The sequence below is a fragment of the Melozone crissalis genome, unplaced genomic scaffold, assembly GCF_028551555.1.
Source record: "Melozone crissalis strain CALT ecotype California unplaced genomic scaffold, PUWL_Pcris_2 ptg000019l_1, whole genome shotgun sequence".
Classification (NCBI taxonomy): domain Eukaryota; kingdom Metazoa; phylum Chordata; class Aves; order Passeriformes; family Passerellidae; genus Melozone; species Melozone crissalis.
Genome location: NW_026535797.1, coordinates 21,404,296 through 21,428,946, shown reverse-complemented (window position 1 = coordinate 21,428,946; position 24,651 = coordinate 21,404,296). Strand labels below are relative to the sequence as shown.

The 24,651-nt window shown below is 37.6% G+C and overlaps 1 protein-coding gene across 2 annotated transcripts in view; it reads right to left on the bottom strand.

The window, feature by feature from the left end:
• Positions 1-24,651, bottom strand: part of ADK (adenosine kinase) — a 265,868-nt gene that overhangs the window by 24,969 nt on the left and 216,248 nt on the right. For both annotated transcript variants that reach the window (XM_054277423.1, XM_054277424.1), the window contains exons 8-9: positions 21,456-21,491; positions 15,247-15,361 (exon numbers count right to left, since the gene is read on the bottom strand). In XM_054277423.1, coding sequence (XP_054133398.1) covers positions 15,247-15,361; positions 21,456-21,491 — 151 coding nt within the window. The remainder of the gene's footprint in view (positions 1-15,246; positions 15,362-21,455; positions 21,492-24,651) is intronic.

Here is a 24,651-nt window from a genome sequence, read left to right as displayed (position 1 = left end):
TTCTGAAGTGTGGCTATGAGGACTGTGCAAAAATGAAACCTCTAAGCTCAGAAACCAGACCATGTGTGCATACACTGACCAACACACCAACAGGAAACATGTATGCTTGTACTTCACTTTGTGGTATTCTACAGATGTATTTTAAACCACTGCACAGCTAGGCCACCAAAACACTGTCCTATGGGAGAATCTTCTGACAAGTACCAACCTATAAATCATGTCAATGCAACTCCTACTCAAAAGCTTATCAGGGCATTGGCTAAAAACAAAACAAAACCAAACTAAATAAGAGAGAGAAAAACATATCATAATTTGATTTTGAGTAGGACAAAAACTGTATTCTGCCTCACATTTTTCATACATTAAGCATATTGCCCTAGCGGGGTAAACACACCTGTCAAAACTTGCAAGCTTTCTTAGCTATACCTCAGTTTCAGAGTGGTGAACACAGAAATCACATCATTTAAATAAATGCCATGTTACATGACAGCTTTTTTTATGCTACACGATAATCTGAGAAGCATGGGTTGTCAGTGGAGGCAGAAATGGGCCCAAGGCACTTCCATTTCACTTGAGCATCAGTAAGACTGAAAAGAGAAGGAGTGAGCATTAGGTCACTACAGAGCAGCTCTGAAGGAGATTTTTCTTCTGGGAGAATTTATATTTAGTTTCATAAATAAAATCAGTCCATTGGAATGAGAGAGACAGCCTTCCCTAGATATATTACTAAAAATAAGTTAATGTATATATCTGCTTCTCCTGGAAAAAAAAATTTGTTACTAGCTGAACACTGATGAGGTAGCTATACCACAGAAATTCTACAGCACTGCCATTAAAAATTCAGATTACATGTAGAAATTTCAATTTTTCACCCTTTTATCTCAGAGCTCAGCTCTAGAATTTTACATTTTTTTTTCTCATTCTATATTTGTAAGCTCCATGCTGCCTTTAATTAAGATCTCCCAAGACTACTTGTTTGCTTTTGAAGAATAAAACATGCTTACTAAATGAATTTTATCAGACTTTAGCAGGTTTTAAATCAATTTAGAAGATGTCACTGCAATGGAGACCAAAATTTATTCTAAGGTCAATGAGGAAATATCCTACTCTTAAAATGCCAGTTAAAACACAGAAATTCTGCTGTTTTTAATGGAATTATTTAAGGGTTATACCAGCCTAAGATAAAAACATGGCCCAAAATAAAGGAGCTTATTTTTCCCCTACATTAGTTGCAGGTAATTTATTAGATAATTATATCTAATATATATATATATATATATATATATATATATATATAATATATATTATATATATATAAAAATACTCTGAACTATGATCTTTGTAGTATCATGTTACCAGTTTAACCATTGACATAAACAGGACGGTAAATCTATCACCTTTCAAAAATAACAACACACACATTTTGATGTAAATTATGCACCCCTGAATTTTTACAGTTATTGACTACGCAGTGGATTAAATTAATTTCCACACAGTTACTGTAATATCAGCTTTGACAAAGAGTTTCTGGCAAGAGCTCTTGGATCATATGTTTGTGTATGAAGGCCTTTAAAGCATTGCAGTCCCATAACTACACCCACAAAGGTAACCCAACAGGCTTTACAGGGCATGCACTGTCATTTAATGTAAACCCCAATGCTTTAGTCAGGCTGCTTGAAAAAAGCAAAATAAGTAACCTAGGAGAAAAATCAGAATTGTCCAGCCTCTGTCTCTGCAGAACATTGTCAGACTCCTATCACTGCCTGTCACTCCTGGTTACTTTTCCTTTAAGTATTAATTTGCTGAGTACTTCAAATTTAAGTGATTCCAAAATAATACCCAAAATGACACACTTATCTTTTTAGAAGCAATAAAACATTTTAAGATTAATCAAACTTCAGTTGGTGCCTACAGGTGAGTTCAATTCATGATCTCTGTAATATGTATTATTCTTATATTGTCAAGATGACCACCAAGATATGTTTTAGAAGTAAAAGAATCCTGCTCTGAAGAGTTTCCAATCTGAAAAGCAAGGTTGGTGAGCAAGTAAATAGATGTGTATAAGCAAAATATGGATACTCTGCTGATACAATTAAGTTATAAAAAGTTATGAAAAAAGGTAAGAAGCAGATACTGCTTTAAAAACTGCAGAGACATGCAGGAAAAACTGGTTGGCCTACAGAGTGAGATAATTTGAATTGCAACTCAAAAATGTGGAAAAAAATGGAAAATATTTGTTATTTGTTGCTTTTAGAAGCATTTCAGCAGAAAACATATACTTAATGGCTATTTAGACAGTTTCACTGCTTTTTTTGGCCATCTTTTCCTAGAGGAAATAAAACCAGATTTAAAAGGAAAGATGTTAACATTTTTAAAGAAAAACTTTCCTTTCTCTGTGGTAACAAATATAATGCCTGAAACTCTCAACTTGCCAAATTCGTCCTTTTACCAAGCTTCTACTCATCTTTGTCTAATCACTTTTCCTCTTTCCCCACATGCTTTGCCATCACCTGTTGATTTTTGTTGATTAAAGCAATGACTGAGATGTCTACTGCTGACCAGTAGGCTAATTGTAGCCAGTGATCCTGGCACAATCTGGATTTTTACACTAACACAAACTGAGAAGGCTTCATTCTTCTTCTACATGAACACAAATCTGATCTTGTTGCTGCTACTCAGTGGCAACAGTCGGGAGCAGACGGTGCCAGGAAGGAACGAAGCTGCTTGGAAGCAGACTAATGTTTGGAGCAGGAGTCTCTGCTGAATGCACTCGTCAAACTCAACTCTTGAGCCTGTATTGATTTATTCAGCCAGTCTCTTATTTCCTTTCTGCTTTAATTCTTAACTACCTGTGCATTTGCACATTCAGGATAAAAGAGGAAGAGTGGTGCTCTCCTCCTGCAGCTCGGAGCTTTCTGAGCAGTGTCTGGTTCCCAGGGAGTCCATAGTGCTCCCCTCCATGGAGAGGGGCTGTCCCTCCCCACCCATGTATCTGACTCCAGCAAAGGGTGAGCTTCAAGCCTAACCCGTTCCTAGAGTTTGGCTTGGCCTTAGAGAGCCGAACCTCCTTTCTCTTTTTTATCAACTTCTAACATACTTTAATTTTTGTATACATTTCCCTCAGCTATTGGAGAGCACAGCTTCACGTACTCTCACCTTCTAAAGCAGTGCAGTGTCTCCTCCAGAAGCCAACACACAACACATATCACAACACAGACATCTAATATGCTTTACTTTGTCCTTCCAAACATCTGTTTTGACTGCATACACACAAGACCATTTTATGTTTTCTGTATGTTACTTTTCACAACAAAACAACTGTGCCCTGATTTTTGAAATGTTCAAGCTATCTAGACAAGCAGGAAATAAAAAACAATTCTTAGGTTCTTTTATAATATTTGGTTTTAGCCAAGTATAAAAATGTCAGTGCAAAAGGCAGATACTTATATTTCATGATGTGCCAGAAATTGAAAGAATTGCGTTTTTAGCATTCTCCTAAAGTGTTTATTGCTCACAAAAGGATTTTCATATTTTTGTACCAATTTACAGCAGACAATAGGTGTTGTAATGTAATCCACTGCAATTGTAATTTTTGACCAAACTGCCGTTGATAAATAATGCAAGTATTACGTTATTAAATTTTTTACAATTAGGTGACTGAGAAAGCTGTTTATTGCCTTCCGTTCTACCCTCTGTTAATAAGATCGTTGTTGCAGATGTTCATGTGTGCTGCATTGATGTTTAATGGTGCATGATGCTCTAGGTGGTTCCCATAACCTTGCTTTGTCTACTATGAGCTGACTCAATTGATATGATAATAGAGAAAAGAGGTCTGAAACAAGCTGGGCTGTACTGGCACAATTTGCATAACCTTTAAATTTGCCATCACTTGATAGCCAACTGCTCCTAAAAATTCTTATTCAGTTGTCAGCGAGGACAATGTACTGTACAAACAGCATTCTGCACTTGGACAGGTGCGGAGGGAAGAGAGGGCACGCACTCTTTGCTGCACTGTTGTATTCTATCAAGAAATATACTTATTATCAAATTTATACAGCCAACAATTTGGAGCACAGTTCTGAAGCTCCATTTTTGATCAATTGCTATTAGACACAACGCATGGCCTGGCATCTTTTCAGGTTCACAGTACAGTATCACAGTGTCACATTACAAGGGACATAAATATTTGGTTCCATAGACTCCCCTCTGATTTAGTTTTGACTGCTAATCCCTGGGGCAGGCAGAAGAATCAGGACGGATTAGGGAGGCAGTGGGGGGCACAGGGTAGTGAACTACAGCAAACAAAATCAGTGTATGCAGCCTCCCAAACTTTAAATCTGCTGTCAGACTGCTCTGTGCATTCCTTTTGAACAAACATTAGTGTTATATCATCCAGTAGGTATAGCCAAAACAATACAAAACCAGTCCATGTTTACCCTATTCACTAAATCTGCTGTCTGTATATACTCTATGCCAGGTCTGCTTACTTCACTGTCTTTATTATTCATAACAAAGAAAACAGTTAGGGTGAAAATAAGACAGAGCCTACTTTCATTCACATGAGATCAACTGCATGAACATTATTTTTGGCATCCAGAGGTTTATATCCTAACTGCCACTTCACAGTCTGTAATATGCTCAGGTGTGTCAAGGCCAGGTCATTGGTATCACACTGACAAGCACAGACTATGTTTCACATATGGCATTTAAATAATTTCCACTTTGCATTATCTCTAAGACCTACTGTGGAAACATAGATCATAAAATCTCTCAATTCCACCTTTAGACAATTAACCATTTCAAAGCACTCCAATTAGCCTTCCACATGCCCTCAAAGTTCATTCTAGACATTTTGTCATCTCGCACAAAATAAATTCCAAGTCCCCAAAGTCAGGCAAAGCAGGACCCATTCAAATCCCCTTTGTCTGCTTTTTCTACTATCAAGGATCTCTGCTCTGTCCCTCCTGGAGCTAAGGATTTGTCCTCCATTCAGCCATCTACTTCCCACAACTTTCATTGTCTGAAATTGGATGCTACAGTAGAGAAACTTCTATACAAAGGGTCAGTTCCTGCAGTTAATTTTCATCCAGGGACACCATACATACTCACATTTTACTCTCCTTCCACTCTGTGCAATTATTATACAGAGACTATTTGAGCAGGTGAAGATTAGAGGCTTGAAAACATAAGTTCCATCATTTATGGCAAAAGCATGACACAGATAGCTACAATTTAAACTTTTCTACAATGTCCATTCAACTGTAATCACAAGATAGGAAATAAAATCTCTAAATTAAAGATGATGGGCTACCAGAGTCTGTAGGGCACCTTCTGAGTACAGATTCTGCGGTTCAAACTCCTCTGTGATGATTTGTTATGAAGTGAACTGCTGCCAAGTAAAAAACAGGCTAACACTGCCAAAATAATGGAAAAAATATCTCCTAGAGAAGATAATCTGCCTAGGTGCCAGTGGTCAAAGGGTGCAGTTTTTGTGCCCCTCACTTCCACCACACAAAGACCTCTGGGCAAAATGTGTTATCAAATCTTTCAGCTCACATGAAGTTTGCTATCTCTATAACCTCTAGGTAAACTACAAAAATTGAATCACAGATTCCAGACAAGGTACAACACACATAAAGACACATGAATCAGTATAATCCATTAATATTCATGAATGTTTTAAGTTCTCCATGACCATAATCAATAGCCAATGAAGTTAATGAGATCTTTCCATTGATTTCAGAAGACACAGGCTTGAGGCTCAGGGACAGCAACATCGCATTCTCTCAAGCACTCCAGCTGATAACATACACTTTGCTCATTTGCCTCTTCCCACCCAGAATTTCAGGAATAAACAAGAGATTCTATCTTATTTCAAAGTGGTTTTGTGGAATGAGCAATATACCATCATAAAGGTCCATATGGAGCATTTAGTATCTTTAACTGAAGAGCAGTCAAGACCACATAGCTACCCATGTTGTTAAAGCCAGAATGAGATCCATAAATAAGATCTGTTATTTATTTAAGGAAACACAAAAAAGGCCTGAATGTGTCATCCTCCCAAAAGGTTGAGATTTTGTTTTGCTTTAACTTTGGTCCCTGGAAAGCAGTGATTCTAACTCTTATGTCTTCTAACAGATGTAAGCCCATCCAATATATTTAAAGATTGATAAGTAGAGTTTTTAGTTCAAACTGGCCTTGACCTTGGGCAGTGTGACATTATCTGAAAACCATTAATGGTCTGAAACTAAAGGAAAAGCTCATTAATAAAAGCAAAACCATACAAAGGTACAAAGGCAAAACAAAAAACCAACAACCCCAAAACAACAAAAAAAACGAAGTTTTATTAAAACTATTGATCCTGACCTAGGGCATTACAGACATTGATCTTCCCACATCTCCACAGGAAAAAAACAACTTAAGCCAACAAATTATTGATCTATTATGAAACCTGCTGAACAAGCCATACATTTAATTTCTTTCAATGAAAAAAATAATCACACCAAATTAGGATACTGAGAAAATCTATTTCTCAAAAATTATTGGTAAAAAAATACTATTGGGTAATTTCATAAACCAGACATCCTGTTAGTATGATTCAACCCTAAAATGGTGGGAGGTGAGAAGTGTAAGCACTGTAAACCTTTAAAGCACAGGTTTCAGATTTCAACTCATTAAAGCACATGTTCTTAAGGAGAAATGGCAAATGTCCAACACTGAATACTGCAGGAACATGACTGCACAGAAAAGGACAGTGGCGAACTTTAAACTTCAAGCATACATTTAATTAAAAGTGTCTAGGATTATTATTTTCTATGAAACCAAATACTAAAGATTTGGATTTTCTTCCATTTTTTCAAAAAGATATATTTAGACTGACATAACATTGTAAATGTAGGGACAGTTGCTGAAACGTGAAAATCACCAGAATTCGGTTTTACAGGGAGATGGGTGGGCAGGTGGGTAGGTAGGTGGGTAGGTAGGTGTCATTTTCAGAACACAAAGATAACCTTGACACAGTTGCATCAACTACATGTATATGTGAAAAGCACAACTTAAACTTGGAAGGCTGTTCTACTTCCAGTGCTTCACAATTACTGATTCTGCTGTTTCACCATCCTTTCCAGTTGAGTTCTATAATAAAATTGGTGGTTTTCAGCATAAGAGAAAATAGAGTTTGTTTTCCTCATGTGGCTCTGTCCCTGTATTCTTTGCTTTTTGCTTTGCAGACATCATTCTACAGCATTATCAGCCAATGCTGAAGCTGCTTCTATTCCAACTTGGAACTTGATTCTTTGCTGCTACATGGAAATTCAAAACAAAGCACCATGTTTAATGCCTCATTCCCCTCCACCAAAACCACTGCAGTTTAGAGGTACTTTCTTTCCAGAAAGAGAATGCTTATTTGGGATTCAATGGCCCCTAAATCAGTATGTTACTGTAAATTCCTTCAATCTTGCTCTCCAGAGTCAAGCAAGAAAGGCCTGAAGTGATTTAAGGGGTTGCCTTACCAAAATCCCCCTGCCTAAGTCCAGTTTCAATGTTAACTGCGTGTGCCTGCTCTGGGGTAGCATCTCCTGCCTAGATATACCATTTCTGAGGGAGCAGTGCTGCAGGCAGTCTTCTTGTGAGATATTTAAATTAATCTGGGATAGTAAAAACAAAAGCCGAGAGTGAAGAATGTAAAAGTGTCCAAGATTAAAGGGCTATAGAATTCTTTGTCAATCAATGCAAAAAAGGTGCCCATTTAAAAAATGATCTAGCTTTAAATACACAATGATGGGCTCTAAACCACAAATTACCACACCATAAAGAAAATTTGAAGTCATAACAGATAATTCTATGAAAATGTCAGATCAATCATAAGTGGCAGCCAGAAAAGGAGGAAACTGTTAGGAACTATTAAGAGAGGAATACAGAACAAAGAAAACAACAAAATTAAGCCACTTTGTAAATTCCTCAGGAACCTGCAAGTTGAACATTCTGGTCCCCCACTCACAAATACTAAGCAGACCTGCAAAAAGGCGCAGTGAAGGGTGGCTCAGAGTGTCAGAATTATGGATCAAACACAGAACAAGTAAACAGAATACAAAAAGAGTCTGGAAAAAAGACTAGTCCAGAGGAGGTAAGCAAGACTTCTTCAAAATCAAAAGTAAAAAGCCACTGTACATGAAATGGTTATGGCCTGGCCAAGCAGGATGTATTCCTTTACCTAACCTAGTCTCTTTGACACTCCTTATCACAAGACATGTATAATAACATCCTATTCTGGCCTATTCAGCACAAAGACAACATCTCTAGTTCACAAATCCCCAAGCAACATTTTGCTGGAGTGTAACATGGAACTATTACTCCAGATTTGCTCTGGTTTTATCCTCTTTCCCAAGTTCCCACTGTTGTACATTTGCAAACATCACGTAGAGATAAATCTTTGATCTGCTTCAGTCTTGTTTCTACTCTTTCACTCTGTATTGCCACTCCAATATCATATAATTTCTACTACCTAAGCAGTGGATTTAGCTATTAATAGTTATGTCTCCTAGAATCCTTTTTAGAATTACAGTATAAAAACTCAATTCCTAAATCTATGTATCAGTATCTGAGACACAAGCACAGAAATTCTTTCTTGGAAGAATAAATACAGGCTAGTTCTAAGGAAGGGAGTGGGGGCCAATATTTATTGTCATTTAACAAACATGCATTTTTCTACAGCCTAATTTTTCCTCAGAATTGTAGAATGTAAACCCATTGTAGCACCTGAAAATGGAGCTAGGTTTGTTATTCCTTACTCCTGGTTATTATACATGAATAAGGGATTTCCCACCTTACTCTCAATTTCTGGGCTAAATTGGTGTATTGACACAGTAGACCACAGAAGAATCCTTTTCTTAAATTAATATGAAATTACTGAAACACACACATGTGCCTATTTACATATCTGCATACCCATTCTTTGAGGTGCAACACTTGGTACACTTAAGGCTAGTCAAGACACCTGTATCCAGGAATTTAGGTTTTAATAATGTGTTTCACCTCTCCAATAAAATGCTCAGTCTTCCACTCCCATGCAGCATAAAAGCATGAATGGTCTCAGTTACAAAAAGGTATTACCAGCTTTTCTATCCATTAATCCCTACCAACAAATGCTAATTATTAATTTAGATTTTTTAGTTTCATAAGACACAAAAAAACCTGATTATTTTGGGCTTTCTGGCCTACTTGTTAGGCCATTAGGGGACTAAATTGTCCTAAACCCACTTTTGTTTTTGAAATTAACCTATTTGTGAATATAAATGTACAGGGAAGAGTGAAAGTGTGCAATTGTGTGAAAAAGAGAGCACATGGTAATAAAACTCAGCTGCTATTTCCCTGGGTCCAAGGTACTACTCTGGAGTATATAAATGCATAGGAAGCCTAGTTGATAAAAAAAGGGCAAGTCAAGGTTTTCCTGTCTGGAAGGCCAAGCAGGAAAGCTGTAAGCAAAGAAAAAAAAATAACATCTTTTTTTGCTTCTTAGAGAAGAACACATTGTACTCAGGAACTTACAGAAGAAGAGCTGCAAACAGGCCCACCATAAAATGTCAGCAGTGTCAATAGTATGAAATACTTCTCTGTTATACAGGTATGCTTACAGGGTAACATGTTGGTCTGGGACTGCAGCACAACCTGACACAGAAAACCTACTGACCCCTGTTTAGAGCGAGCTACATGCTTGAGCATCAGCCCTCTTTATTCCCCTCAAAAAGCATACCCCATCATGCTATTGTGATCTATGAATGGCTCTTAAAATCTCTCATTCCACACCCAGAATGTGATAAACCTTCTTAAAAGAAGGGTTTTTAAAAAATCTTCTAAAATACTTAAGATCTAACATACTTACAAAGTAAAAGGAGTTTCATAATTCACAAGACATACTATCATTTGTCATTATTTTAATTAAGATCAGGTTTTATTTCTATTCAAACATAGCAAATTTTAATTTGTGAGCATATCTACATATATTACCACAAGAACAGCTGTACTGGGTGACACCAACACCCATTCAGCTCAGTTTTCTGTTTCAGATATCACATAGAGGCAAGTGCCTACTATTTCTTCAACAGCAAGAGCTTGGTAGGCAGGCTCCAAAATTTGGTAACATTGCAATTTTATTGTGACATATTAACTTGGCTACACTGCACTGACTTTAATTTATGGACTAGATCAAACAACAGTGATAACACAAAAATCTACAGAACTGTTTCTGCATGCACTATGTGGTAGGTGCACTAATGAAGTTTTAAGATGAACTTCTCTCTTTTTACCACATTTGCCCAGACTGCTAATAGATTTCCTGAAATATCTCAAGTAATATGTCCCAAAAAATGAAGATTTAAGTGGCTAGTAAGCCCAACCTGGCTTTAATGCTTGAATCCTTAGAAAAATCTATTTTTCACTGCCATAGTCTAGCAATAGAGGTTATTACAAACATGCCCTTAAATAGAGGTGGTCCTGCAAACATCAGAGGGGAAAAAAGAATGGAAAATTCTATGTTCACCCCTGAACATGCCAGATTTCATCATTCATAACTTGAAAAATGCTGAATTGATTTTCTTTAAATTTGGATTGTTTTTCTTTCCTCTATTAAAGCTATAAAACAAGCAAAGTTTAAAGTTTGTAGCTTCAGCTGGTCTTGAATTATGCAAATATTTCAATACAAAAGCATTTTCCATTGCTGAACTGATTTTGCTCAGACTTTCTGAAGATTTCCTTCTGAGCCAAGACCCGTCATAAAATGTATCTGACTAAAAGCAATTTGTTTAAAACTGTTATAAGCAACTCTGACAAACATTAGAGCACACATATAGATAGGACATCTATGTTCCTACCAGAGCTTGTGATTTTTAGTGCATTTCTTAAAAGCTCCAGCTGCTGAAATCAGGAGACTGCATATGTTCAATAACTTCCCCTGCTTATGTATATTTCTTGTGGCTATAGAAGAAAGTCTTGAAATGTATCCTGTAGGCTTAGTCAAACCTCAAAACTCAGTCAAATCTGGAATCTCAGGCCTGCTAAGAGGGATATCATGGAACAAGGCTGTGGTAGTGGGATCAGAGTCTTGATAGCCAAGTAATTCCCAGGACAGCTGAGGAGCATCTGCACAAGAAATTAACCCAATGCTGCTCCTTTCCCTAAGTATAATCCTCTGTGCTGAAAGCTTTCGTCACAGGTGTCTCTCACAGGCTGGTTTTTCCAAAAGAGTTTTATCAAAATTCAGCCATGTTGGGGATCAGTGATAGAGAGAATTACAATCTTTTTGTCTGTGCTCATTCTTAAAGTCACTGAGAATGTCCAGCACCCTCCAAGTTTTTCAGTCAAAAAGATAAAATTCAACATCACCAAAAAATGCACCTCTGGCTGCCCAGAGGTGTTGTAGATATTCCCAGCCCTGGAAGCATTCAAGGTCAGGCTGGACAGGGCTTTGAACAACTTGTTCCAGTTGAAGATGCCCTTTCCCATTGTGGGGGGTAGGACTAGGTGACCTTTAAAGGTTCCTTCCAACCCAAACCATTCTACAATTCTATGACATGGAGAGGAAAACCTCAGACCACAATAATTTCTTTGTGCTCTGTGGAGTCTTATTAGAAGGTGACAGTTAATTAAGTCAACACTTCATCTGTCACAGCTCCTGTATGCCAATCCTAAACACTCCTTTCCTTCCTCTAAAACACACTGATCACACTCAGATTGAATTTGAGCTTGCCTCTTCCTTGCAATGACAGAGAACAGGAAGGAAGGGGAGAGAAAAGGGGCCTTGGGGCTGGAGTACTGTGATGGAGCAGATATGAACAGACAGCAGAAAGACCCAATGCACTCCAGGATAAAGACAGAGAAATTTTTCCTCTGAAAACACAAATAATTCTGACAGCCAAAGAAAGTGGATTGACAAATGGGAATGTCTTAGATAGAGACTGCTGATGTAGTTTTTGTTCTTACTGTTTCATTGATCTGCGCCAGCTGCATGGACCTCTAAGCTGTCTGTCAATCCATACCTGACTTCCTACAGCTTGTGGTCTGTTTGAGGTAAGCCACCAGTATTTTTAGTTGACATTAAAACAATGTTGTATAAATTGCAGCAATTCATAAGATGACAAAATCTTTGCAGTATGGCTAGGCCAGATTTTTGGAGGAAGGTGTTTTTCAGCTCTCTCAGTCTAAGCTCCCTCTCTCACATGCAAGAACTATATTTTCCAATCCGTTTGGTCAATCTTTTCTTTTGGCAATAAGCCGTGCCCTTCTGCCCTATGCTCCACTCCTAAAATACCTGTTGATACTTCCATTCTCAGAAATTAAGAACTGTTGCCACAGTCATCTCCACATGTAATGACCAGCTGTATCTGCACTTCTTCATGTCACACACACCTCTACTGTGCCCTAGAAAGCCCAGGTCAAATTTTCAGCATGTATCATTCTGTGCCCCTTCACAAATGGCCCAGCAATCTGCAACAACCCCTTTTATCCATCTTATTTCCTATCCTTCCAGCCAGAACTGTATCCAAGTATATCCCCTCATAATTTCCATAACATTATCCTCATTTGACCTACACAGAACTCTTCAAAGAGGTGCATCCTCCTCTCACAACCTAACCCCATGGTTGCCTTGGCTTGGAACATCCTTAGCAGGGCCTTTGACAGAGCAAACAGAGCTCTGTTACAGATGTCCCCACAGCCTCTGGCTGCCTGTCTCATTTTGCCATGCATGGGGCAGGGGAAGGGAAGGAGGCTGGGGGTGGCCATCTGGCTGTGACTGCACAGAGCACAGCCTGATCCAAGCCAGACACGGTTGGCCCTCCTGGTTGCCAGGGCACTGCTGACTCAGATCCACCTTGCCACTGGTGGACCTTCAGGTCCCTTTCCACAGTGCTCCTCTCCAGCCTCTCCTTCCCCAGTCTGTACACACAGCCAGGGCTGCCCCATCCCTGTGGGCAGGGTGCAGAATCCAGCACTTGCCCTCGTTAAACTTCATACAGTTGGTGATTGCCCATTTCTCTAATTTGTCAAGGTCTCTCTGCAATCTGTCGAGGTCTCTGCATAAACATGTTCAACATAACAAACATGTTGTTCTTATTATTGTTAACCTGGACAAAATATACAGCAGAAGGTATGAACAAGCATACCCAAATCCATAGCTGACTCTGCAAATACTATTTTAATCTAGGCACAAGCTCTTTGAGACTTTACTGTTCCCTTAGAAAGGCAAGATAAACAAGTATACACAGTCTGCTTTTTCAAAAAACATATCCCCATGCATTAGAAAAAAGATAACAATTTTATGCTGGTAACTCCTAAATGTAGTAATTCTTTTAAAGATAATTTAGAAACTTTTATACATTCCACAGCAGGTTGTAAGTGTAGACCTAGTTAGCTCTGAAATAAGTGTGTAAGCAGCACTCTATGCCATTCTATGGCATCATCATATGCTAAACTAAGGCACAGATTTCCTTCTTCCATTATTATTTTAATGTGAGGAGGTGGGAAAAAGATGGTCCACACCAAAGGAAAAGGGGGAAAACAATAACAAATTGGTATCTCTTTCGAGAATTGCCCCACAGGCCAAACATTTTTATGTTCTTAATCATTATTAAATGACTTAACATGACACACAGAGCCTGGCAAATGATTGCATCCTGACACAAGAACGAATTACAAATGAAATGAAAGATCAAGCTGTATTAGAGGACTGCCTCTGGGAAATGAAAATCTTTAATTCTCTTTTATTATTGACATTTATTTGGCTGCCATGAATAACAACATAGCAAAGAGATTCAGCTATGCTTGTGCACTGAATAGCTTATCCCACGGCTCAAAACTGCCTTAACATTTATCATGTTTGCTTTTGTAGCTGACACCATTGCATACAGTCTCTATCCATCTCACATTTATCATGCATATAAAGTGCATTCTCTAATTTAAGTTCATTTCATAGCGAACAAACAGCTAAGATTAGCAAGTGTCAGTCCTCAAATAAGCTCCCGGTTGTAAAAATATCAAAGAAGGGATTAATGGATTTGTTAACAACTCCAGTTTGAAGAATAAAAAAAGTACTCAGTGAAAATTAAATAAGAGCATAGGAGGGTTACACATAAGATTTAGGTTTACTACATTATTACTAGCTCATGTATAAAAACATTTTTATGCTGCTATTTTTCAATCAAGTGTACAATACTCAAGTGGAGTGCCATTCACAACAGGCAGTAACTTTCTGGAAGGAACACTTCCATCATCATCAGTGCAATACACATACCCAACTCTCAGTGACTGCTATCTATTCCCTTTAAAACACTTTGTAGCTAACAAAATAGGGGAAGGAGCAAACTGTTGAAGAAATAATTCAAACTGCTGCTAGGAATGATCTTTATAGCAGTGACATACCTGCTTAGTGCCTAGCCCTGAAGCCACAGTCTGAAGCCAATTCTGATTTTGAGGCAAATATTGTATGAGTAAGCACCAGTCCCCCAGGTGCAAAGCTTCCTCTACTTCACTTGATTTCCAAAGGAGGAATTCAGCCCAGCCTAATAACTCACCTTGTGAAGGAATGAGCTACTAAAATGGCTCACCACAGCACATGTTTTTAATAGCTTTATTTAGTCTAGAAGCATAGGTGGACAGAATTAAAGAGACTGTCAAAAGGTAGGCAGTCATGTTTATAATGCTTAAATCTGTGCGTCGTACATCATCAATTCAGACAGCAGAAACTGCTTGAATCCTGCTAGAACACCTTTTTCCCACGTACTCTTTTGAGAATTGAAGAGCAGACGACTGAGAAAATCTAAAGTGAGACGTTCTGCTCAAAGCAAAAAAAGCCTGGAAATTCACTTAGTACTGGATTTCACTTCCTCCTCTTTGCAAATGTTTAAATATACTACACTGTTGCACAGCTGTTCTCAGCAGGCACAGTGTATTCTTGTTTGCAGCAAAGATGGCTACACAGATAAAATCTCAAGTCATAAAAATCTAAGTAAAACCAACTGCATCAATATTTTAAATCTATGTTATAAAAATGTTCAGAACTAAATTCTCAGGCATTCTTGTGAAATAATAGCTTCTTAAATTCAGACTCCTGAAACAATTAAAAAGATAAAAGATGAGAAACACAGAGTAACATCAAAAGGCAAATGCTCTGACTACCATTTGAAAATTGTAAAACCTCAACTTGATTAGCTGGAATATGTACTGTGAGTGACAATGGAGATTTGGAAAACATACCTGTAGCCAATACAGTGTCCTCTTTGCCTTGGGTGAAGACCACAATTCGCTGCCTTTTAGTGTTCACCTTCGGCAGGGCTTGTGTCTTCCGGGCTATTTCTTTAATGTCTTCAGTCTATTAAGAGAGAGAAAGAAAATTCTTGTCACAGCATACTGGAGTGGTGGGAACTTTATTAGCAGATCAAAGATTTATTTTCTTACAGCAAGGTATAAAATAGACTTTACTGTCAGTAGAGGAAGATTTTTAAAAGGAAAGAGGGCATTCTCCTAAGGGCTTATGTAGTACTATGAGACTATTGTTTTTAATCTTGATAATGATAGTTCAGCTATTCCAACCACCACAACACTGCAAAGCTAACAAAGGAATTACAGAACATTTCTTAATGAGCAATTAGTGGGTTTCTCTGCTGCTGACTGGATTCTAACCATACCTATCATAAAACTAAAAATAAAATTGGTTAAGAGAGTACTTTGGATAAACTCCGAGCCTGGTTTTCACCCAATTTAGCCAGGTTTTATACTACGGTCACACCTCTGACTTCAGCACACTTACAAATACTTTCTCTAACTTCCCTACAATAACTGATCCCATCAAGCAAACTGTACCCCTGAGAGGGTGTGCAGCCCAGCTCCCACTAGCTGGTTGCATAATTGAGATGCAGGGAAGCAAAGGGCAAAAGGAATTTCAGTGGGGCACAGAACATAACCAATTTTCTGCAGGAAGGCTCACCTGCAAAAGCTTCAGAAATCTTCGCTTTAAAAGGATATTGTAGTTCATTCTGCATGTAGGTAGGAGTAGATAACATGGCAGACTGAACCAAAGCTCTCATTCATCCAGTGTCTTACACATCAGCAAGTTTGGAATGTTTAAATTACTGCAGTAAACTCTAACAATACCACTTGTCACTAGAATATTATAATTTCTATTCTCACCATTGCCCTACGATCGAAACAAAAGGGTTTCAATTTCTAATTGACTTGGTTTCCAAGCTCATCTGTAATACGTATTTCTGTTACTGGTATTAACATCAAACCCTTTTATAATGTTATATGGGAAACTTTTGCTCTCAGATTTCTAACTCAAGTCAGTAAGTTCTACAAATTAACTTTGGTGTAATCTATTTCTTGCCATAATTGATATATATATAGTTTTTTCTTTTATTTTTATAACATTAGGAAAGGAGTACGTATGACTGTAACTAATCACTGTGCTATTTACTGTGCACCACTTTGTTAACATCTGGGTTAAATAAAGCTGTATTTTTCCCCCAGTTTCTTCTTTGTACAAGGAACTGTAGTGAAATATAGAAATGGCCTAGCCTTGAATATATGAAAACACAATAACACTTTCTGCATTGCTTTGTGTACTGTTTGTTATAATACCAAACTTACCTGACACGATTACTATTACAGACAGAGAATATGCCTGGGTTAATATATTTACCAGTACCCCTTTATGTGAAAATACCTACATTTTCTGCAACACTTTCAGCCTCCCTCTAGTTTCTTCCCTAACTTTGGGTAGTCAGTGAACCCATTGATTTATATACATGTGGCAAACATGAAAATAGTTTCCTTTTATTTATTGGTCTCTTCTCCTCTTTTTAAAATTCTCTCCTACTTTTCATTTCCACATATGATACTCTCACTTATGTTATTTCTTCCTCCTCCTGCTCAGATGGCTAATAAAGCTTTTAGAAGGCAATGCCTGCTACCAGAGAACAGAAGAACTGAGGGCAGTAACAGGGGCCATCTTCCCACTAATTCTCAGAAGGCAAGGAGTCTCTTAAAGATGCCAGAGAAAAAAATTGAAATTACTGCTCTTCTGTTTTGAAATGTTTTTTTAAGAGGTTTATGAGCAGCAGGTATCAGCTGGTGGCACAAGCTGTTGAATATGGGATGGATGGAGAACGCAGCTCTCAGCCTGGTAATACACAAGCTTGCCAAAGCCTTGCCACAGAAGGTTAACCTCAATTCTGAGCTACTTCAGGCCTTGGGAATTAAGAGATCCACATACTTATACACAACAAAGCATCATGAAGATCAAAGGAAACAGAGGAGAGGAGTTTAGTTTTTGCTAAGTAGGAAGTGGCTACTAGTGACTTTATTAGGCACATTTTCAGTGGAGTAAAGCAGGCACAGAAATCAAAGTACTTGAAAATATTTGTACAATGTATTTATGGGTACAATGAATTTTAAAAAGAAGATTATGAAGTTATAGTATGTGAAAATTGCATAATCAAGAGATGATTTCTTCAGCCTAAGGAAGAATAAAGATTAACTTAGATGAAGAAAAGAGGATCCTGAGGAAAGAGATTGTGAAGAGTGATGGTAAGGATGAAATAATGTAGACCGGGAAAAAAAGTAAAAAGCACATATGTTTTCAGGAAAAATTAAATATATAATAAGCATGTAACAGCAGAAGGAAAATATTTAGGTCAAAAAGGTAACTTTTTTCAAAAAGCAGAAATTTCAAGACAGAGAGATTTGGACCCTTCTGATTTTGCAGATTTTGGAAATAGCTGAATAGTGTCTTCTGTGAAAAGTAACTTGACCATTTTTCGCCGAAATTGCTTCCCATATTAATTTTTTTCAAAGGAAGAGAATAAAATAGAGCTTCAATGTGAGTGTTGAGGAGGCTTTAACTCTTGCACAGGTTTTTTTTTGAAGGTAAAATTGTGACATTTTACAATATGTGACTATTTACAGCTGAAGACTGCAGAGGTACTAATGCCTCTCGGTTTGTTGTCAGGCAAACATCATCAAATGCTACCATCTCTGATTTCTGTTCAGAATAAATAGCCAAAATGTGTAATATTTGTTTTGCAGTGATTTTTACCTGCCCGTTTACTGAGTCTTTCTGGACTCTGGACATAGCTGAATGATAAGAGTGAACTGGTTTGTGGCTTAAAGCCTCCACACACTCCCCAAATACACAGGATACTCCCACATCCCCACTTACATATTTGAACCTGATTTAACAAAGCTGATGTACAAATCTCACTGAAGCATGATTTGCCTGTTGGTGCTGCACCTGAAGAATCTCACAGTGGCACTCATGGCAGCAGGTCAGTGGCATAGAGACAGGTGAAGGAAGCGTGCCAGGTGTCCCAGGATCAGACAAGGGCAAGTGCCAAACTGCATGCAGCCAGAACCACTACCAAACCTTGTCTTCTGAGTCCTGCCTCTGAACAGATCCCCAATAGCTGGGACTGCCATAGCCCTGACCTAAACAGACATAAATCCTTCCAAAACAGGGCACTTGTGCAGTGTACCTCATTAACTTAAAGACCTAAAGCTGGTCCAGGGTAACAAAACTCCCTCCAATATGGTTCCCCAATGAATATGGACTTAGAGGAGACCTCTAACAAGAAAAGTTATTTTGCATGGCAGCTGCTACTAACCCCTTAGATATTTACCGTCTCCTTCATTTCAGTTTGCTTCTTGGGTACACAGACAGAACTGAACCCTAAACTTTATGTTTAAAGTAGTATTTTGTTTTCCTAACTTCTAGGTAGAAGGAGCAGGAAGTTACTTTTTTGTAAAAGCAAAACCTCATAAGCCTTTGTTATTTGAAAATTAATGGAAATGCCATCAAAATATAAAGTTTGTATAGATATACACTGTCTATATCTCTATATAGTTTAAAAATGACATAGAACATGAAATTCACAAAAAAAAAAAACCCCAATCCCACAGTGATGTTCAGGAAGAGACAACATCAGAAATAACGTTCTATTTTTGATTATTACAGATAAGTGTTGGTCAGGGGATAAAATGAGGGAAATAATGGTCTTCAAATATCGTGACTGATTTTATAAAAATACTTTGTATTTTAGCAAAGTACAATGGAAAACTAACTGTGGGAATGGTGCTGCATAGAGATTAAAATTCCTTTGACTGGAATTTCCCTAACAAAGAAATAAACAGATTTGTGTCATGGAGGTGTTGTCTCTCACCTATAGCAAGATTTCATTTCTTCAGAAAAGGTGTCTATTTTGCTGAAGTTCTCTTAATTGTAAATTCTTTTTTTTTTCAAAAACTGTTTCAGATACATTGAACTCATTTCATGTGTAAAAGATGAACTCAGTATACAAAACTGTTGGAATTACTGTGAAGCAGAACAAAAAACCATAAACAAACAAATAACTAAACAAAAGAAGTTGGTCACCAACTGATTTTCTATGCTAAAAGATTTCTGATTAAAAAATAAAAGTCTTTCCAGGTGGCAAGTGAAATGCAGCCACCAGCAACTTTTAATCACTTCTATGAAAAACATCCTCTTGATTTTTGCCCTGGTCAATCAAGTCCTTTCCTTTAATTTGCCATGCTTTACCAGTTTTCCATTCTCAATATAAAAATCAAGCTTTTGAGAGTTGCTGGGAATTTTTCTTGGTTTTAATTGTAAGGCTAATTGAAGCTCTTCAAGTTTTTCATAAGATGCTTTATTATCAGTGTGATTTTTTTTTCTTTTGGTCTCCACAGCACAAAAGGAAAACAAAACTGTGGACACTATCAAGTTTTACTCATCTCTGTCAGCAAACTTGACATGTGAATTGTTGCCAAGCAAGGGAGTAATAATAGATAAGATCATAATCACTGTGCACTTTACTGATATGCTGTAATCAAATGTGGCAGATTTAGGATGTTCAGGAGGAACTGTGCTAAAATCTCTAAGCATGCACTAATGGAAAGGTTAATATGATGGTAGTTAGCAGACACCAGCAAAAGCAGTTTGTCACTAGAGCTGAATTTAAACCAGGCACATTCAAAGTCTTTAGCTCAAGGGGGCAATAAAAATATAGAATGGGTAGACTTAATACACTACTTCCTTTCTTTTTATTGTCTAGCTACCAGAGGGTACCAATAATATCTTATGCTTCATATTTTGGAGGCATCTGTGAAATTCATTCATTAGCATAAACTCAAAGTGTATTTTTATGCCTAACAATACAGATTATACAAATGAAAACTGACAGTGATAAACAGTCTTGATTTCTACAAAGCAGCCACGTGAATTTGGGAAACATAAAATGAAATGGGACAGCCCACAGTTTTAATAGCTAAAACAGTGATGGCATTGATGTACCTGCTGGTGTATGGCTCTAAAGAAATCTAAGTTGTAGAACAAAAGCTGTCAGTCTTTCCCTCTTTTTCTTTATGCAACCAATCACACCCAGAAGTGGCACACTCGGGAAGCGATGTGGTTTGAATTGCGCGGCTTCTATTATTTATGCAAAATGGGTGTTGAGCAGTCAAACTCCTTTCTATTCTTTTACACTGCAAACAAATCAATTAAGGTGGGTCTTATTCCAGTGAAAAAGCAACATGTAAAAGCATTTACGTGTGTTCGGTTCTGCAATTTAGATTTCAGTAAGATCACTTACTATCTGCAAAATTAGCACAAGCCTTGTCACATTAATTACAGTATTTAAAAACTGCCTGTTTCAATTGGTTAGAGACCAATAGCTGATGGTTCTTCAGATTAAGATATCTGAATGTAGCCAATGGGAGGTAGTAGTCAAATAAATATCTTGAGCTCTTGAAATCAAAAGCTCTGAAAATCACTGTAAAATCAACAGTATTTACTTCAAGAAAGTAGAGATCAGACATTTTTAGAGCTCAGATGGAAAACACCGACTCAAATATGTTTTGAAACAATTTCCCCACTACCTTTTCTAAAAAGCAGCTGTTTGTAAAAAGCATAGTTTACATTAATCAGTACCTAACAATTTTATATACAACCTTTCTAAAATTCATTTGCATAATGATAATCCGCATATGGCAGGGTTTAAGTTATTTAAGCGGTGTTATATTTCACTATTTAGCGTTGCTTCACCACTGCTTTAGCAGTGAATCCTTCTGGAGTGTAATGCAGCTAATGAGGTAGCTTTTTAACTGAACAAACTGACAGGTCCCATATCTGCAGAGGCAGCTTGAAACCGTGCCCAACCTCTCGGCTTCCCAAGAGGCTTTTCAAAATTCAATAAATAACATCTGTAGGCGATGTTGGGTGCAGACCTAGCAGAGTGCGTCATAACACTGAGCTGGCAGAACAAAGAAACCATGACGACTGCCAAGTTTCCATGGCAACCGCTGCGAGGCTTGGAGAGTATAATAGCACATCAATCATTGTCCAAAAGAACTTCATTATCAGCAAGAAAAAAACCTTTAGGATCTGTTTAGTGTGCAATTGTGGGTTAACTCACCTCAAAGCCTTGCTCTCTAGCAAAAGTGGCAGCTTCCTGAAATAATAAAAAAAGAACAGTTAATTATAAAGTGCTAGATAATGAAGAAATAACACATTTTGAAACTCATTCAGCCAGTTTTCCTTTTACACGATTATCTCAATATAGCCATATACAGTTGTGCAATTCTGATAGCCGCACCAAAAGCTTCTCCCTCTTCCCTCAAGCCCGACAACAGTACAATGTCAACACATTTCACAAGTTCAAATAAAGAAGGTACAATATGATTTTTTCCAAGTAAGGAAAGTTACTTCTGCAGATAGGACTTGAACTAGGAAAAATCCCTCATAATCCCACACATATTTTTAGTTGAAATTGTACTATCTCCATTTATGAATGACACTTCATGGGATACATGTTATCAAGCCATTTAAAAAAATCATTTGTCATCTACAGTGCATTAAAAAATCAGGATCACTAAATGTGTTCAAACCCTTGTGGTAGAATCAGATGAGCATTTAAAAATATTCTGATGTCTTAATCACTGCTTTAAGCAATTTAACTATGTTCTTTTCCTGAAAGAACAGAGGAAACATCATGGTATCAGTATGTCCTCATGTCTTATTTATATTAATTGGTGCAACTAAAAATCTGTTTTGAAATAAAAGCAAGGGAATGGAAGACAATAGCAATGTTTTTCCCTTACTTACTTTCTATCTTAACATTGGAAATACTGCAGAATACTCTTGAAGTCTTTATGTTTTAACTTGCATTCTTCCAGATTATCTTTGCCAAGTAATATTAATAGAGGAATAATCTAGAGCCAAAATGATGAGTTGATCTAAGTAAACAGAAATGGATACTGTACCAAACCAATCCAGTGTGCCTACGAGAGGTTTTAGTGCTTCAGAAGACACACAGTTGTGGACCTACATGATCCGTCAATTTGGGGGCAATAAAAGAATTTGAAGTGGGTACAATTGATTATAACAACAGTAAGTTGAGGTTAATAAAATGTGATAAGCTGAAAAGCACAACTCCTCAGGCTGCTTCACTGCAGAAACATAAGGCTGACCGGGTTACCCTTAGCTGATGTTGACAGAAAAACTGAATCATGGTCCTGACAATTGGGTGCGGGCAAGGTTAGCCACTTTGACAATTTACTTACAATTGAATCCCTTCTTGTACATCACACAGTCAATGACATTTGCTAGCCTGGCTGTCAAGAAGGAGTGTAGGGTTCAAAGATATCATGCAGTGTTTTCCTAAACCAGCATGTGATTAACAAAGCCTATGCTCATATGAAAAAAGGAGCCTTGCAAGCTTCCGCTCTGTAGTGATGCACTTACAATGAACTGCAACACAATCAAGAAAGCCTCAAATGGGACTGTGATACAGAAGAAAAAATAAAATAGGAGAAATAAGGGAGCGATAAGGGGAAGAGAATAAGAAAATTGACTAAAAATTATGTTTTCTACCCAAATAATTTCTTTAACCTCAGGTTTTTGGTCATGCAATTGAAATCAGAAGTTACACTGATCTGTCCTAAGGGATTTCTTTAAAATCCCAATACAGCAGGACATTAACATCTGTGTTAAACTATTGTCTGGCCAGGAAATTGGACACCGGTACATGAAATAAAAACTGTTCCAGTGAAGTGGTGCTTTCTTGTGTGGGAGACTTTGAGAGAATTCATCTTAATTTTCTGTACTAGGGCACCCATGCATAGCACATGTGTTTTGGAAGACCTGGCCCTTCCACAAGAAAGGATAAATGATTGCACATTTGTTAAAAAGTATCTCATCTTCAGATTCTCCTGCAAGAGCGTCATCTTTTAGCCTGGTCTGCTGCCCAGCTACATGAATAATGGCAGCCAGCATAAAATCAGAGATTTTCTTGCAGTTGACCTCTAATCTAAGAGTGCCTGAGCATGCCAAAGAACAACAGCAATCTTAATTTTCTTGTCTCCTATCAACTGAACCTCAGAATGACTCCTGAGCAGCTTATTTCAATAAAGATTGTGCCTACAGTCCCCTACAACCAGCCTCACTCAGAACAAGATCCCTTTAAGAATTAAGGCCTTTCCAGTAAAAAAAAATAAAATTAATAAAGCTCAAAACACACATTTGGACTGTAGAGTTTAGTGCTTGTGAAATGCTGAGAAATGTGAGGCAGGCTCTGATTGCCAGGGACAGTTCAAAGTAAATTAACCAGATAAAAGCGACGAGAACCTTTTAGTATCTATTCACAATAACAGTGAGAACAGGAAACAAGCAGAACCCATCTGTGCAGCCCTAGGGCACCTCATACTGAGCTTCACGTCTCTAATAAAGTAGTCAGGTTAAAGTCTAAGTGGATGTAACATGTGGAGACTGCTTGGGTTACAGCGGCCAGCCGGGGCGTTCCCTGGTGCAGGTGATAATCAGTATGATAATCACTATATTTACAGGCTTTCCATTTTATATCTGACACTGAAAATCACGAAGAAGGAGGGATTAAGGAAATAAACAACCCACACAGAAGCTTTACCGCTCCCCAGAGAATGCAGCATTTTCATTCATGCGTGACATGCGACAACAGCAGAGCAGAACAGCGACAGAACAGAATTTTCTTAGGAAGCTTCATTTCACATCAGGACTTCTTTCAGTTTTGATAAACTTTACATATTATTCATTCATTATTCCAACTCAGCATTTTCAGAGCTGTTTCTGTTACTGCCTACAGAACATTTCATAAAACCCTCTCCCCACCTTATCACTGTTTCATACTAAATATATTAAAAATTCACACTCCTTTTTCTATATAGCCTTTTTACTAACTGTGACAGCAAATTTATTGTTGCACCATCTAAAGTAGAAATGAGATTTGCTTTTAGTTGTGAAATGTCATTTGGCTCATGCTGTTTGGGGGAAAAAAAATCCTAAGTACACTCAAGCTGACGAAACCTGTGTGCAATGCCACTTAATGGGAGTAACACAATGTCACCAAAGTTAACACACACCCTCTCTTTACACAATAGTGAGCAGTTTACACAGGAAAGCAAGATTAATTAGGGAGATAACAATAAAAAAGACAACTTCCGTTAGTGCTGGCCTTGCTGTTATGTTAGAATTTGCTTGCTAGCTGAAAACTATTTCCATTCTTGCATGTATTTTACTGCTGTTGGAGTCCCAGCTGAAAACTATTTCCATTCTTGCATGTATTTTATTGCTGTCTG